This window comes from Bos mutus, chromosome X, assembly GCF_027580195.1.
Source record: "Bos mutus isolate GX-2022 chromosome X, NWIPB_WYAK_1.1, whole genome shotgun sequence".
Taxonomy (NCBI): domain Eukaryota; kingdom Metazoa; phylum Chordata; class Mammalia; order Artiodactyla; family Bovidae; genus Bos; species Bos mutus.
In genome coordinates this window covers 117,948,447-117,966,420 of record NC_091646.1, presented here as the reverse complement: position 1 = coordinate 117,966,420, position 17,974 = coordinate 117,948,447, and the positions used below count along the sequence as shown (strand labels likewise).

At 38.9% G+C, this 17,974-nt stretch overlaps 1 protein-coding gene across 2 annotated transcripts in view; it reads left to right on the top strand.

The window, feature by feature from the left end:
• PDK3 (pyruvate dehydrogenase kinase 3) overlaps positions 1-17,974 on the top strand; it is an 82,705-nt gene that overhangs the window by 56,415 nt on the left and 8,316 nt on the right. For both annotated transcript variants that reach the window (XM_070366632.1, XM_070366631.1), the window contains exons 7-10: positions 4,669-4,745; positions 6,047-6,148; positions 13,378-13,488; positions 16,521-16,634. In XM_070366632.1, the coding sequence (XP_070222733.1) occupies positions 4,669-4,745; positions 6,047-6,148; positions 13,378-13,488; positions 16,521-16,634 (404 nt within the window). The remainder of the gene's footprint in view (positions 1-4,668; positions 4,746-6,046; positions 6,149-13,377; positions 13,489-16,520; positions 16,635-17,974) is intronic.

Below are 17,974 nucleotides of genomic sequence, written 5' to 3'. Positions count from 1 at the left end.
TACTTCTGTGGATATTTTTAGTTAGGTGCTTCTGCTCGAGAATTGAAAAAGCCCTTACTGTAGCTGTGTTGACACTGTTGAGGTTAATTTTTTAGTAATGGTAATAGCCAACATTTATTAATTGATGGCTTACTGTGTGGCAGGCTCTGGGTAAACTAGTTTATCACTGTTATTTCGTTTAATCCTTACATTAACCCAGTGAGATATGAGAAATAATTTTATTTATTTTCTTTAAAACTTTTAAATTTTATGTTGGAATATAGCTGATTAACAATGTTGTGATAGTTTTAGGTGAACAGCAAAGGGACTCAGCCATACATATACATGCATCTGTTCTCTCCCAAACTCCCCTCTCATCAAGGCTTCCACATAATGTTGAGCAAAGTTCCCTGTGCTAGAGAGTAAGTCCTTGTTGGTTATCCATTTTAAGTATAGCTGTGTGTACATGTGCATCCCTCACTATCCCTTCCCCCCATTCCCATCCTTGTATTGTGCCCATTATAGAAATGGAATGCTGGAGACCCAAATGCATTGAATTCCTATTATTATATACCCCTCCCTTGGTGTCTGCAGAGGATTGGTTCGAGGACCTCTCCCCAACTGCCTGTAAATTCCTAAATCTATGGATGCTCAAGTCTTTTATATGAATTGGCATAGTACAGTCAGCCCTCTATATCCAATGCTTCTGCATCCACGAGTTCAACCAATCACAGATCAAGTTTCTCTTATTTTTTCTGCTTGGTCTCCTTTTTTTTTTTTTTTCATTCTTATAGGAGAACTATCTGAAAATTAAATTCTTTATATCCAAAATAGAGTTCTGTTGGCATTTATTAAATGTCTTTTCAACTAATGATGTTTGGAGCAGTGACTATACAAATAGAGACTTCATTATTTCTTGAGTCCTGAGCATGAAAAATCTGGGCCACTTTTTCTATTGACTTTTAGAAATGCACCCTTAGATGAAAATTCATATTCCATTTATGCCTTATTTTAGAAAGCCAGCAAACATCTATTAAGGGTCCACTCTGTCAAGCCCCTGGCTAGGCCCAGTATTAGGGAAGAGCTATGGACCAAAACACTTGACATGGTTTAAAAAAAAGGAAAGATATCTAAACTATGATGTTCTTGAAGAAAAGTACAAGTAATTGAGCAAGCCCTCAGATGGCTCCTACAGAATGATGGTTGAAAAAAAAGCTATCAAAGGTACCTTAATTTCCCTGAGATTTGAACTGAAGAGGTTGATCTCAGAAGACTGTTTATATAACTAATCATGCCTTCTGGTACAAGAGGGACCAAGCATTCAGCGTGTTCCTGGGGCTCCATTAAAAAGACCACAGGGAATACAAACAGAAACAGCTGAGAACCCAGGGGGACTCATCAGTCGGTCCTTGATCCCACCTCCAGCCAAAGAGTAACCAGGCGGAAGCACACTGGCTGATTGACGGGACAGAACAGAAGAAGCCACAAAGGAGAAGGCTGCGGCAGAAATGGCACCGGATGATCCTGGAGGGGTGCTGGGGGCAGAGCTGGGAGGGGCCAAGGACTAGATTGGGACATCAGAAGATGGGATAAATGGAGAACCGTCTAAGGTGGGGTGAGGATGGGTACTGGGAGCAGCTTGACTCTGGCTCTGCTCTCCTGCTGACAGCCACTAGCATTTTCCCTGGGGCAAACAAAATAGTTTCTTCCAGAACAACCTGGGAAAAACTAGGGCTGTTCGTGTAACTTTTCCTAAAGTAAAGCCCTCTCCTTTCAAACATTTGGGGGTCCCTCCAGTCAGAGGCTGGCTGGCTGTCCTGCTCATCCTAAAGCCAGTGGAAAAGTCTTGACCAGGCACTCAGAGCTTCACGTCAGCCTTCCCGCTTAGGGGAGAGCTGCCAGGGGAAGTCAACACCAGCTCCCTCAAATGAATAATCCAGTTCCTCATTCTTCAACAAGACTATTACAACCAATGTAGATCAGACTTTGGGCAAAATACCAGCAGCATGAATGAAAACCTGACCGGCATTGAACTTCTCAGCTGCATTGTCCTGATCAGAAGACCCTCTTGCTTTTCTAAATGCCAAAAGAAGGTGATTTCAAATGCAGACAACATTCTAGAACTTCAGTCAAAAACAGTTGAAGTGATGGCTGTGCAGCATGTTTGGATAGCACTCTATTACATCTCTTGTCCAGTTACCCAAGAGGAGGAGGAGTTCGAAACTCTAGGAAATAGATCAAACTGTATCAGAAATACATGGTCCAAACATTTGGCAGCCTAAAAAGGTATCATGATTTTGAGCTGTTGGAGGTGGATAAAGTGAATCCATTTCATCTTAAGCCTGAGAACATTCTCCTTCCAGTGATGCTTAACTCGACACATTAGACTTACAAGGAAGGAACCGTCATTCTGGTACGTTCCTGTGGCCATGCTGAAGTGAGCAATATTTACCTGGTTATGTTACCAACATATATACTTTTGACAGGAAACCCACTTTATTTTTTTTTTTAATTTTTATTGAAACAGTTGATGTTGTATGAGTTTCAAGTGATTCTATTATATATGTGTGTATATTCTTTTTCAGATTATTTTCCATTATAGCTTATTACAAAATATTGAGTGCACCTCCCTGTGCTGTAGAGTATACTTGTTGGTTATCTGCTTTATATATAGTAGTGTGTATATGTTAATCCCAAACTCCTGATTTATCCCTCCTTACCCACTTTCCCCTTTGGTAATCATAAATTTGCTTTTTTATTTTCCATATTGCATATATCATAAGTTTCTTTTTTATGTCTGTGAGTCTATTTCTGTTTTGTAAGTAAGTTCATTGATATCATTTTTGAGAGTCCACAAATCAGTGATATCATGATACTTGTCTTTCTCTGACTTCACTTAGCATGATAATATCTAGTTGCGTCCATGTTATGGCAAATGGCATTGTTGCCTTCTTTTTTATGGCTGAGTAGCATTCCATTGGATATATGTACTACATCTTCATTATCTGTTCATGGACATTTAGGTTATTTCCATTTCTTGGCTGCTGTGAACATAGGGGTGCTTGCATCTTTTCTAATTACAGCTTTTTAAAAAGAGCCTGTAGACAAAGTACCTAAGAGTTCATTAGGGTTACAGAATAGAATGGAAAAAACAGGAACTGAAAGACTGAAGCATACGTAGTATTAAAGCTGCCTGTGTGTGCAGACTGATGGGAAGAGGGTACAGCAACTTTTACTTTTCTTCTTTTAAAAATTTAAAAAATCATTAGTAGTCCTACCTTTTCCACAGGGGATACATTCCAAGACCCTCAGTGGATGCCTGAAGCCACAGATGGTACCAAACCCTGTTTATATACTTTGTTTTTTTCTAGACATCCATACCTATAATAAAATTTAACTTAAAATTAGGCACAGAAAGAGATTAACAACAGTAACTGATAATAAAAGTTATATCAATATACTACAATGTAAGTTATGTGAATGTGGCTGCTCTTTCTCAAAATGTAGAAATGTACAGAGTACATTTAACTAAGTATATACATACTCTACAGCCATGTGATGCTTTTGCAATTTGAGGTGTGACAGCAAAACTATTATAGCACAGATTTCTTTTTCCCCTTTCCTTATTAAGTAGAGAACTTTCACCTTTTCATATAAAGGAAGCACTTCTCAACTTCTCTCTTGTCAAGAGGGTTCATTTGAGTAATGTATTTGCAAGCTCTTTGTAAACTGCTCATGGAAACAAATGCTCACTCTCCTTTATATTACTGTTAATTACTTGCTTTAGTAGAGGAAGTAGTTAAGTTGAAATCATAACATTTCTACTTGAGAAAGTTTACGCAGTGTCCATCTCTTAATGATTCCGGATCGTGAGGAGGAGGAAAGCCCAAGTTGTCCAGTATCTACTCTCAAGCCTATGCTGGGACTCGGGGTTTCACAGATTTTCCTCAGAACGTCTCTGACACAAGGCAAAAGGACTGTAGGTCTCTGGTGCTTGGTCTGCTAGCTGCTGGCAGCATGCCTTGTTTGTCATAGTTTAACAGAACTTAATGTTCCTATTTCGTCTGTTTCTCCAAGAGGATGTGCCCCCTTTGCTCTGTGGTTTCACCTCCCCCTGGTTGACCACCAGGGTCACTGGTGGTGGTGGAGGGTAGCCCCCATTTTGAGAAATACCAAGAGATACTTGAGGGCTTCCATGGCGGCTCAGTGATAAAGAATCTGCCTGCCAGTGCAGGAGACACAGGAACTGCAGGTTCAATCCTTGGGTTGGGAAGATCCCCTGGAGGAGGACATGGCAACCCACTCCAGTATTCTTGCTTGGGAAATCCCATGGACAGAGGAACCTGGCCAGCTACACCCCATAGGGTTGCAAAGAGTCAAACACAACTGAGTGACTAAGCATGCACCATGCAGGGGATGTTTGGGTGCCCTTATGTAATGCTCAACATTAAGACATAGGTAATGATATTCCAGTTTTGCTCAACTTAAGTTCCAAAGAGAAAAATTTGCCTGAGATCATACAGCTGGTAAGTGAAGGAGTGGAATTTCATCCTGCTTTTAGAGTTGGAATCCTCCATTAGCTGTTTGTAGCATTCTTTTTTATGTACTTGGAAGTAAGCATGCAACAACATTCTTGACTTTCTTCTAGTCTTGGTCCTTACTAATTGACGGTTTTGTCTCTGTTTTCAGCCAAAGCTCCAAACAAACCTATTCAGGTAGTTTATGTGCCCTCACACCTCTTTCACATGCTCTTTGAGTTGTTCAAGGTAAGTGGAATTTGAAAATATGGAAAGAAGTCTTCATTTTAAATTACTTTGATTCAGGGCATAATGGATTCATTAGATTAGCATAAGAAAAAGGTTTTGCATAGCCATTTAAAAAATTCTATTTCTGATATCCTGTGGGTTTTATAATTTGTACACTGAGATGAAAAATTGCTGTGTTCACTGTAGTTTTTGTGAATATTGATTTTGAAGCTTAGTTGTACCATTATGACTTTATGTAAAATCCGTACTGTTTTTTCTTTAGATATGAGCTTAGAGATGCTTTTTAGTTTCCAAACCTGGCAAAAGCTTGATTAGTGGTAGCCAGATCAAAATAAAAACACGTTTATGCCTCTTTTATGCTTCTGAGTGTTAACCGTGTTGATGCATTAGCAATTGTTCCAGTCCTGAAAGATATGTTAACACCCTTACACAGTTGAGTCATTTTAGAAAATTCAGAAGCTCTGGCAGAGGCAGAGGGGAAAGATGTGGACGGGCTGGACCAAAAAGGACCCCCCCACACACATGTAAACAATAGGAAAAAAAAAAAAAAAAGAAATAGACTCTCTACAACTTAAACTGTTGCTTTTATTAACTGGTAGCTAATGGCATGTAGTAGCAGTATTACAAGCACAAGGCATTTGAGTAAAATTCCATTTCTTCCAATGTGTAAAACCGTAAACTGAACACCAGAAAAATCAGTTATGCTGATTTGCTTCCCCAAATTATGTTACTGATGTGACACTTAAGGTTGAGATGGGGATTCAATTGTGAACTTATTCTTCAAAAGCTGTGGCTTTTTCAGAATTTCTTTTCACTTGACATTTCTTTGACTTTTTTTCCCCCCAGCCAAATGATTTATTTTGTGGGAAGCCAAAATCATCTCTGGTTTTCCACCTTCCTTAGAGGAAGAGTGCTCTGTAAATGCAGACTGATAATCGAATTTAAAGTGTATCAGTGAGCCTTTACAACCTCATTACACATGATAAAAACATCCCTCTTGGTTAAAAGTTGAATAATTTAAATACCCTAAAGCAAAAAGAAAAAGAAAAAAAGGAAGGAAAGAAAAATAAGCGTTTAGTATGGTGGATGAGACTGAAATGAGATGAAAAAACAAAGCATCAGAAAATTTTTCCTAGATCTTAACACATGTTAAGTTCTTTAGAGGGAGAAAAAAGTGCCATAGAAATCCAACTAATATTTGCCCCACAAAAGAATTGTTTATTGGTAAATTTTTGCTAGTTTCTTTAAAGTAGTAGTTTGTGAATTGGTGTCATGCTAAAAAAAAGGTTCTGTGATTTCAGAACTCAATGAGAGCAACAGTTGAACTATATGAAGATAGAAAAGAGGGCTACCCAGCTGTTAAAACCCTGGTTACTCTGGGTAAAGAAGACTTATCCATTAAGGTAACTGCTTTATTTGTACATACTCTTGAATTATCAGTTAGTTTCATAGTGTGTAGACATTGAAGAATCAAAGGGAAGGAAAGAGAACTGGCTTTGAGTGTCTTTTTATGGCTGAGTAATATTCCATTGTATATATGTACCACATATTTATCCATTCATTTGTCGATGGACATCTAGGTTGCTTCCCTGTCCTGGCTATTGTAAATAGTGCTGTTATCAACATTAGGGTACATGTGTCTTTTTCTGTTATGGTTTTCTGAGGGTATATGCCCAGCAGTGGGATTTTTGGTTCATATGGTAGTTTTATTTTCTAGTTTTTTTAAGGAGTCTTCATACTGTTCTCCATACTGGCTGTATCAATTTACATTCTCACCATCAGTGCAATAGGACTTTTATTGTTTGATGATGGCCATTCTGACTGGTGTGAGATAATAACCTCATTGTAGTTTTTTTTTTAATTTATTTATTTTAGTTGGAGGCTAATTACTTTACAGTACTGTGGTTTTTCCCATACATTGATATGAATCAATACATATTTACATGTGTTTACATGTGGGTTTACATGTGTTCCCCATCCTGAACCCCCCTCCCACCTCCCTCCCCATCCCATCCCTCTGGGTTGTCCCAGTGCACCAGCCCCAAGCATCCTGTATCCTGCATCAAATCTGGACTGGCGATTTGTTTCTTATATGATATTATACATGTTTCAATGCCATTCTCCCAAATCATCCCACCCTCTCCCTCTCCCACAGAGTCTAAAAGACTGTTCTATATATCTGTGTCTCTTTTGCTTTCTCACATATAGGGTCATCGTTACCATCTTTCTAAATTGCATATATATGCGTTAGTATACTGTATTGATGTTTTTATTTCTGGCTTACTTCACTCTGTATAATAGGCTCCAGTTGCATCCACCTCATTAGAACTGATTCAGATGTATTTTTAATGGCTGAGTAATATTCCGTTGTGTATATGTACCACAGCTTTCTCATCCCTTCGTCTGCTGATGAACATCTAGGTTGCGTCCATGTCCTGGCTATTATAAACAGTGCTGCGATGAACATTGGGGTACACGTGTCTCTTTCCATTGTGGTTTCCTCGGTGTGTATGCCCAGCAGTGGATTGCTTGGTCATATGGCAGTTCTATTTCCAGTTTTTTTTGTTTTTTTTTTAAATTTTATTTTATTTTTAAACTTTACATAATTGTATTAGTTTTGCCATCTCCACACTGTTCTCCACAGTGGCTGTACTAGTTTGCATTCCCACCAACAGTGTAAGAGGGTTCCCTTTTCTCCACACCCTCTCCAGCATTTATTGCTTGTAGACTTTTGGATCGCAGCCATTCTGACTGGCATGAAATGGTACCTCATTGTGGTTTTGATTTGCATTTCTCTGATAATGAGTGATGGTGAGCATCTTTTCATGTGTTTGTTAGCCATCTGTGTGTCTTCTTGGGAGAAAGTCTGTTTAGTTCTTTGGCCCATTTTTTGATTGGGTCATTTATTTTTCTGGAATTGAGCTGTAGGAGTTGCTTGTATATTTTTGAGATTAATTCTTTGTCAGTTGCTTCGTTTGCTATTATTTTCTCCCATTCTGAAGTCTGTCTTTTCACCTTGCTTATAGTTTCCTTTGTTGTGCAAAAGCTTTTAAGTTTAATTAGGTCCCATTTGTTTATTTTTGCTTTTATTTCTAATATTCTGGGAGGTGGGTCATAGAGGATCCTGCTGTGATTTATGTCAGAGAGTGTTTTGCCTATGTTCTCCTCTACAAGTTTTATAGTTTCTGGTCTTACATTGAGATCTTTAATCCATTTTGAGTTTATTTTTGTGTATGGTGTTAGAAAGTGTTCTAGTTTCATTCTTTTACAAGTGATTGACCAGTTTTCCCAGCACCACTTAAAGAGATTGTCTTTTCTCCATTGTATATTCTTGCTTCCTTTGTCAAAGATAAGGTGTTCCATAGGTGCGTGGATTTATCTCTGGGCTTTCTATTTTGTTCCATTGATCTATATTTCTGTCTTTGTGCCAGTACCATACTATCTTGATGACTGTGGCTTTGTAGTAGAGCCTGAAGTCAGGCAGGTTGATTCCTCTAGTTCCATTCTTCTTTCTCAAGATTGCTTTGGCTATTCAATGTTTTTTGTATTTCCATACAAATTGTGGAATTATTTGTTCTAGTTCTGTGAAAAATACTGTTGGTAGTTTGATAGGGATTGCATTGAATCTATAGATTGCTTTGGGTAGTATACTCATTTTCACTATATTGGTTCTTCCAATCCATGAAGATGGTATATTTCTCCATCCATTTGTGTCCTCTTTGATGTCTTTCATCAGTGTTTTATAGTTTTCTATATATAGGTCTTTTGTTTCTTTAGGTAGATATATTCCTAAGTATTTTATTCTTTTCATTGCAATGGTGAATGGTAATTATTTCCTTAATTTCTCTTTCTGTTTTCTCATTGTTAGTGTATAGGAATGCAAGGGATTTCTGTGTGCTAATTTTATATCCTGCAACTTTACTATATTCATTGATTAGCTTTAGTAATTTTCTGGTGGAGTCTTTAGGGTTTTCTATGTAGAGGATCATGTCATCTGCAAACAGTGAGAACTTTACTTCTTCTTTTCCAATCTGGATTCCTTTTATTTCTTTTTCTGCTCTGTTTGCTGTGGCTAAAACTTCCAAAACTATGTTGAATAGTAGTGGTGAAAGTGGGCACCCTTGTCTTATTCCTGAACTTTAGAGGAAATGCTTTCAATTTTTCACCATTGAGGATAATGTTTGCTGTGGGTTTGTCATATATAGCTTTTATTATGTTGAGGGTATGTTCCTTCTATTCCTGCTTTCTGGAGAGTTTTTATCATAAATGGATGTTGAATTTTGTCAGAGGCTTTCTCTGTATCTATTGAGATAATCATATGGTTTTTATCTTTCAATTTGTTAATGTGGTGTATTACATTGATTGATTTGTGGATATTAAAGAATCCTTGCATTCCTAGGATAAAGCCCACTTGGTCATGATGTATGATCTTTTTGATGTGTTGTTGGATTCTGTTTGCTAGAATTTTGTTAAGGATTTTTGCATCTATGTTCATCAGTGATATTGGCCTGTAGTTTTCTTTTTTTGTGGCATCTTTGTCTGGTTTTGGGATTAGGGTGATGGTGGCCTCATAGAATGAGTTTGGAAGTTTACCTTCTGCAATTTTCTGGAAGAGTTTGAGTAAGATAGGTGTTAGCTCTTCTCTAAATTTTTGGTAGAATTCACCTGTGAAGCCATCTGGTCCTGGGCTTTTGTTTGCTGGAAGATTTCTGATTACAGTTTTGATTTCCGTGCTTGTGATGGATCTGTTAATATTTTCTATTTCTTCCTCCTGTCCATTCAGCCCCCACTTGCTGGTGGCGGATGCGAGCGTCTGGGGTACTTCTCTGCTGGGAGTTGCCTTTAGGCACGTAATCTGTGGGTTTTATTTATTTATTTTTCCTCTCAGTTATGTTGCCCTCTGAGATTTGAAAACTTCCCCCAGACCCACCAGTGAGAGGGTTTCCTGGTGTTTGGAAACTTCTCCTCTAGACCCCCTTCCCGGGATGAATCTCTGTCCCTAAGTCTTTTGTCTCTCTTTTTGTCTTTTATATTTTTGTCCTACCTCCTTTTGAAGACAATGGGCTGCTTTTCTGGGTGCCTGACGTCCTCTGCCAGCATTCAGAAGTTGTTTTGTGGAGTTTGCTCAACGTTCAAATGTTCTTTCGATGAATTTGTGGGGGAGAAAGTGGTCTCCCCATCCTGTTCCTCCGCCATCTTAGGACCACCTCCCTCATTGTAGTTTTGATTTGCATTTCTCTAATAATTAGTGATATTGAGCATCTTTTCATGTGTCTGTTGGCCTTTTATATGTCCTCTTTGGAGAAATCTGTTTAGGTCTTCTGCCTGTTTTTTTTAATTGAAGGATAATTGCTTTACAGAATTTTGTGGTTTTCTGTCATACATCAACAAGAATCAGCCATAGGTACACCAATGTCCCCTTCCTCCTGAAGTTCCCTCCCATCTGCCTCCACATCCTACCCTTCTAAATTGTCACAGAGCTCCTGTTTGAGTTCCCCGAGTCATACAGCAAATTCCCATTGGCTATCTATTTTACATATGGTATTGTAAGTTTTCTTGTTCCTCTGTGCATACATCTCATCCTCTCCCTCCTCCCCTCCCCCATGGCCATAGGTCTGTTCTCTATGTCTGTTTCTCCATTGCTGCCCTGAAAATAAATTCATCAGTACCATTTTTTTTAGATTCCATATATGTGTGTCAGTATTCAATATTTATATTTCTTTTTCTGACTTACTTCACTCTGTATAGTAGGCTCTAGGTTTTGGCATCAGGTGGCCAAAGTATTGGGGTTTCAGCTTCAGCATCAGTCCTTCCAATGAATATTCAGGACTGATTTCCTTTAGAATGGACTGGTTGGATCTCCTTGCAGTCCAAGGGACTCTCGTCTTCTCCAACACCACAGTTCAAAAGCGTCAGTTATTCAGCACTCAGCTTTCTTTATAGTCCAACTCTCATGTCCATACATGCCTACTGGAAAAACCATAGCTTTGACTAGATGGACCTTTGTCGGCAAAGTAATGTCTTTGCTTTTTAATATGCCGTCTAGGTTGGTCATAGCTTTTCTTCTAAGGAGCAAGCATCTTTTGACTTCATGGCTACAGTCACCATCTGCAGTGATTTTGGAGCCCCCAAAATTAAAGTTTCTGACTGCTTCCGTTGTTTCCCCGTCTGTTTGCCACCATGATCTTGGTTTTCTGAATGTTGAGTTTTAAGCCAGCTTTTTCATTCTCCTCTTTAAATTTATTCCTAGCTTTTTAAGGAAGCTCTATACTGTCTTCCATAGTGACTGTATCAGTTTACATTCCCACCAGCAATGCAAGAGGGTTCCCTTTTCTCCACACCCTCTCCAGCATTTATTGTTTGTAGACTTTTTAATGATGGCTATTCTGACTGTACTTTGGCCACCTCATGCGAAGAGTTGACTCATTGGAAAATAACTCTCATGCTGGGAGGGATTGGGGGCAAGAAGAGAAGGAGACAACAGAGGATGAGATGGCTGGATGGCATCACTGACTCGATGGACATGAGTCTGAGTGAACTCCAGGAGTTGGTGATGGACAGGGAGGCCTGGCGTGCTGCGATTCATGGGGTCGCAAAGAGTCGGACACGACTGAGTAACTGAACTGAACTGAATAATAAGTGATATTGAGCATCTTTTCATGTGTTTGCTAGCCATCTGTATGTCTTCTTTGGAGAAATGTCTTTTTAGGTCTTTTCCCCACTTTTTGATTGGGCTATCTGTTTTTCTGGTATTCAGTTATATGAGCTGCTTGTATATTTTGGAAATTAATTCTTTGTCAGTTGTTTCATTTGCTATTATTTTCTCCCATTCTGAGGGTTGTCCTTTCACCTTATTTGTAGTTTCCTTTGCTGTTTCTGCCAATTTTTTTATTAAGCTCTTTATTTTTCAGGTATTGAGCTATACGAGCTGCTTATATATTTTGGAGATTAATCCTTTGTTGGTTGTTTTGTTTGAAATTATTTTCTCCCACTCTGAGAGTTGTCTTTTAATCTTGTTTATTGTTTTCTTTGTTGGGCAAAAGGTTCTAAGTTTCATTAAGTCCCATTTGTTTATTTTTATTCTTGGATCTGGGTCAAAGAGGATCCTACTGTGATTTATGTCAAAAAGTGTACTGCCTGTGTTTTCCTCTAAGAGCTTTATAGTTTCTGGCCTTATATTTAAGTCTTTAATCCATTTCGAGTTCATTTTTTGTATGGTGTTAGGAAGTGTTCTAGTTTCATTCTTTTACATGTAGGGGTCCAGTTTTCCCAGCAGCAGTTATTGAAGAGGCTGTCTTTTCTCCACTGTGTATTCTTGCCTCCTTTGTCAAAGATAAGGTGCCCATACGTGTATGGGTTTATCTCTAGACTGTCTTGTTCCATTGCTTTATATTTCTGTTTCTGTGCCAGTACCATACTGTCTTGATGACTATCTTTGTGGTATAGTCTGGAAAGTTGATTCCTTCAGCACCATTTTTCTTTCTTCAAGATTGCTTTGGCTATTCAGGGTCTTTTGTGTTTCCATATGAATTGTGAAATATTTTTGTTCTAGTTCTTTGAAAAATACCATTGGTAGTTTCATAGGAGTTGCATTGCATCTGTAGATTGCTTTGGGTAGTATAGTCATTTTCACAATATTGTTTCTTCCAATCTAAGAACATGGTATATCTCTCCATCTGTTTGTGTCTTCTTTGATTTCTTTCATCTGTGTCTTATGGTTTTCTGCATACAGGTCTTTTATCTCTTTAGGTTTACTCCTAAGTACTTTATTCTTTTTGCTGCAGTGGTGAATGGAATTGTGTCCTTAATTTCTCTTTCCAATTTTTCATTGTTAGCTGATAGGAATGCAAATGATCTCTGTATATTTTATATCCTGTGAGTTTACTATATTAATTGATTAGCTCTAGTAATCTTCTCAACCCAGGGATTGAACCTAGGTTTCCTGCATTACAGGCAGATTCTTCACCATCTGAGCTACCATGGAAGCCCATTATGTTGAGATAGGTTCCTTCTATGCCTCCTTTCTGGAGAGTTTTTATCATAAATGAGTATTGAATTTTATCAAAGACTTTCTCTGCATTTATTGAGATGATCATATGGTTTTTATATTTCAGTTTATTAATATTGTATATCACACTGATTGATTCACGAATGTTGAATCCTTGCATCCCTGGGATAAAGCCCATGTGATCATGATATATGATCCTTTTAATGTGTTATTGGATTCTGTTTGCCAGAATTTAGTTGAGAATTTTTGCATCTATGTTCATCATTGATATTGGCCTGTGGTTTTGGTATCAGGATGATGGTCGCCTCATAGAATGAGTTTGGGAGTTTTTATTTCCAAGTACTACATTAGATCCTTGGCTTAAGTTTCCTTGTTTAAACTTCATTAGAACCCCATTTTTAGGGAGCTGATCAAGATCTGAAACCCAAGCCTATTGGATGCTGACCCCAGTTGCCCACCTCCTTTGTTTTATACCATTCACAAAGGGACCACATTTCTTTGGGAGTTGAAGCCCTTGCACAGTTTAGAGTAATCTGTCATATACTTTATGTAATGAACTCCTTGCCACCTGCTAAGTATATTGATGATGACTTTTTCTGCTTTTAATGTTTTTGTATGTTACAGATAAGTGACCTAGGTGGTGGGGTTCCACTCCGAAAAATAGATCGCCTTTTTAACTACATGTATTCAACTGCTCCGAGACCTAGCCTGGAGCCTACCCGAGCTGCCCCATTGGTAAGCCTCTCAAGCTTTTGTTGGAGGAAGGACCATTAACACGAGACGGGCAGGGCAGGCTGTCTCCCCAGGGTGTTGCATTAGCCTTGTTGAATTTGCATGTTTTCCACCTGATTTGAAGGAGGGGGAGCTTTATGCTACTGCCACTTTCTTTATGACTCTTTGGCCTCAGATTTCTTCTCTAATTTGTGTGTAAAAAACACTCAGAGCTGAGTGCCTACCTTCCCAATAGAGAGAAAAACGTCATGGTTAAGGCGGCTGCCAGAGCACCATTTACCACCTGGCGTTCCCCTTGGCGGGGGTGGGAGTTTAATAGCAGGTGAACGGGGAACAGCACCATGTGTCTGGCTGCAGCAGGCCCTGGGCGCTGCACACCTCCATGGCTTGGATCAGCCAGGGCCTTAGAACTTCCCCTGCTAAATTTGTTTATATAATTAAATGTTAAATTATGAACACATTACATTTTTTACATGAAATAACATAAGCAGGAAACATATAGGTTGTGTATGCATTTTCAGAGCCTTTTCTGTCTCAATGTGGAAAAAATCTTCAGCTCTATTAAGGCAGTGAGGAAAGCCTCTGGTTACCATGGCAGCATTTAGATCCTGGTAGGGCCACACTTTCTTCCCCCGCTGAGTGTTTCTAATTGACAAACAACAGTTGAACCCTTTGTCATTAAACACAGGAACATAGCTATGATTCTGCGAAATAGTTCAGGGTGTACATTTTCATTTTCAAGTCTTACCTGCCTGATAAGCACATGAGATTATGTTTTACTTGTATGAATAAAATCCAACACTTAACCTCATTTATTCAAGACAGAGTTTGTTAACACAGCATATTGAAAGCAGAGAGGAAGTCGTTTATATAGGATTCAAGAAAATATTTGAGAGATCAGTTTTGAAACTGATCACCTTGACTAGTTTCTGGTACCTACTTAAACACATGTCAAAAGGAAAACAAAATGCCACAAGCAAATCTAGAGCCTTCACCAGTTGTTTAAAAGGAATATGGATCATCTCTTCCAGGTCTCAAAATAGCATCTTGAGGACAGCTGTGATGTCATTTTTTTTGAATGAAACTGAGCAGTTGAAGTAAGAGTTGTAAAAAGTGTGCATCCAACCTCACACATTATAGATGAGGAAATGAGGTTACCTGCTCGCCCAAGGTCCTTGAGCTCGTGATGGTCAAGCCAGCGCTGGCCATGTCTGTCTACATTCTTCCCAGTGTGCTGTGTGGCTCTACTTTTGAAGAAATGCTTCCACTAGCATGTCTCCCCGTTAGCTCTCCTCAGCCTGTAAGCAGGCATGTGGGTATGTACTACTAGGAAATGTAATTTCATCATCAAGCACCTTACTGTGTTACAGCCCTGTGCTGTGACACATGCATTTCTTTTTGGGAAATGTCGTCCCAGCCAACTCCTATTGATCCTTTGACACCCTGGGAAGACTTTCCAGAACCTGTCCAAATCTGAGGTAGAGGCCCCTCCTTTGCATTCCGTGGGACCCTGGGGTCACCCGTCTCCTCACACTCGTGACTGCATCGGGCTCAGATGGTCTCAGCTGTTCCCTGGGAGCCGGCTCCGGGCCTTGCTTGACTGGAGGAGGCAGGTTTCCTCAGCCTCCTCCAGAGTCCACTGATTTCTTTGCTGTGGTGACCTCAGTCACCATTTCGGCTGTCTCGTCTTTGCTCCTGGCCGTGTTCTGCCTGTCCTGCAGCCCTTCCATGATGGTGGACTCTTATCACACCCAACCCTTGTTTAGGCCCTAACCCCACGGAGGGAATCTAGGAAAGCTGTTAGAAAACAGTTGAAAGCTGCAGAACTTAGTAAAATTACTGCTGGGTGGTAGCCATCATAGCAGCTTCCATTTCTTTCATTCTGCTGTGTCTTAGACACTGTCCCAAGACTTTACACTCCTTATATCATTTCATTCTTACAGCAGCTCTTATGTAAGCTTTTTATTACATTTTTCAGATAAGAAAACAGTCTTAGGTTGAGCAAACTGCTCGTTGCACAAAAAGTGGGCTTCACCTGTCTGAGCCTAAAGCCCACCAGCCACTGCTGTGTGTTTGCCCACTGCCTCCTTCACTAACCTGTCGGTGGACTTAATCAAAGGGGCCGAAGCTTGAGGAACAGCCCTTTCCTCTCCAACCCAGAGGTTTTGAAATTAGTCTCAATTGTTCTTATTCTTGTCAGTATTGGAGATCTCCCTCCCACCCCAACAACCTGTTACAGTCAGGGTTCTATGACACAGAGGTACAGGAGGGTACTGGCTTTGCTTTCTTGTCTCTAAAAATACATGGATGACCACATGTCAAAATACTGTAGTGTTCCCACAGCTTTAGGAAGTAGCCCTTAGGAGATCACTTTCTTTTCATTGTGTTAGCCTTGGTACTGGTAGGTTTCAATTCCTGTGCTACTCAATTGAATGTTCACTATAAAGAGCAAAGAAATCAGTTAATAGAACTCTGGAATGATGTTGTTTAGTTGAGTTTCCAGTTCAAATTCCACATGATTTGGGATTTGTTTTTAAACAATGCAAAACAATTGCCTTAAAACATTCAAAAAGCATTAGTTTCCTGGAAGAAGGAATTGCAACCCATTCACTCCAGTATTCTTACCTGGGAAATCCCATGGACAGAGGAGCCTGATGGGCTATAGTCCATGGGATTGCAAGAGAGTTACATGTGACTTAGTGACTAAATAACAACAACATGGGTTTGTCAGTTTCTGTTATGTGAGTACTATAAGAAGCTAAATAATTAAAAGCATTATTTGTGATATTTAAAAAAAGCATTAGTCAAAATAGGAGTGTTTCTATTCTTTTCCAAACACGTGAGAAATATTTTTGGAGGATGAAAATAGATTATTTGCCATAGATGCCATGTATGTACATCATAGTATGGGTTGGGTCAATGTATTTGCTTTAAATATGAATCAAGAATTAGTTCTAATCTTTCAGATGGTTCTCAGACTCAACGTGTTAGCATTTTGTGCCTTTCTCAGTATATTAATTTTCTTTTCTCAATAGGCTGGATTTGGTTATGGCTTGCCAATTTCTCGTCTGTATGCTAGATATTTTCAAGGAGATCTAAAGCTCTATTCTATGGAAGGTGTGGGTACTGATGCTGTCATTTATTTAAAGGTACTGCATTTCATTTCTGTTACAGGAAAGCATCTTTACTTTTTAAAGCTGTAAGTTCTAATAACTAAAGCAGATTAGCACTGTATCATCATCTCATATATGAATAATCATATATATGATTTAATATATATATATGAATTCTTATATTCAACTAGGATTTACTTCACTTTTATGTGAAAACCAAGTTATGACCCTTGATTTTATGCTCAGAGCAAATAGGAAATATGGAGATATGAAAATTTAATACTGATTTTTAAAAACCTTAATTCTAAGTTGTGATTTTTAAAAAATTTGCATATCCATTAAAAGGACTCATTTAAAAGACAGATTTTCATAAACTGAAGTCTTTTATTTTAGAGACTTGCTGGCTTAAAGTTGCAAGATTTCAGTGCTTATAATATGTTTACCTAAAAGTCTGATCAGATAACAAAGTTCTCTGTAATACAAGTTTTCTCATTCAGTGGTGATACCAAACTTTTATTTACTTCTAAACTCTAGAATATCACAACAAACTGTGGAAAATTCTGAAAGAGATGGGAATACCAGACCACCTGATCTGTTTGAGAAATTTCTTGAGAAATCTGTATGCAGGTCAGGAAGCGACAGTTAGAATTGGACATGGAATAACAGACTGGTTCCAAATAGGGAAAGGAGTACATCAAGGCTGTATATTGTCACCCTGCTTATTTAACTTATATGCAGAGTATATCATGAGAAATGCCGAGCTGGAGGAAGCACAAGCTGGAATCAAGATTGCTGGGAGAAATATCAATAAACTCAGATATGCAGATGATACCACCATTATGGCAGAAGGTGAAGAAGAAGTAAAGAGCCTCTTGATGAAAATGAAAGAGGAGAGTGAAAAAGTTGGCTTAAAGCTCAACATTCAGAAAATGAAGATCATGGCATCCAGTCCCATCACTTCATGGCAAATAGATGGGGAAACAATGGAAACAGTGTCAGACTTTATTTTTTTGGGCTCCAAAATCACTGCAGATGGTGATTGCAGCCATGAAATTAAAAGATGCTTACTCCTTGGAAGGAAAGTTATGACCAACCTAGACAGCATATTAAAAAGCAGAGACGTTACTTTACCAACAAAGGTCCGTCTAGTCAAGGCTATGGTTTTTCCATTAGTCATGTATGGATGTGAGAGTTGGACTGTAAAGAAAGCTGAGTGCCAAAGAAGTGATGCTTTTGAACTGTGGTGTTGGAGAAGACTCTTGAGAGTCCCTTGGACTGCAAGGAGATCCAACCAGTCCATCCTAAAGGAGAGCAGTCCTGAATATTCAGCGGAAGGACTGATGCTGAAGCTGAAACTCCAATACTTTGGCCACCTG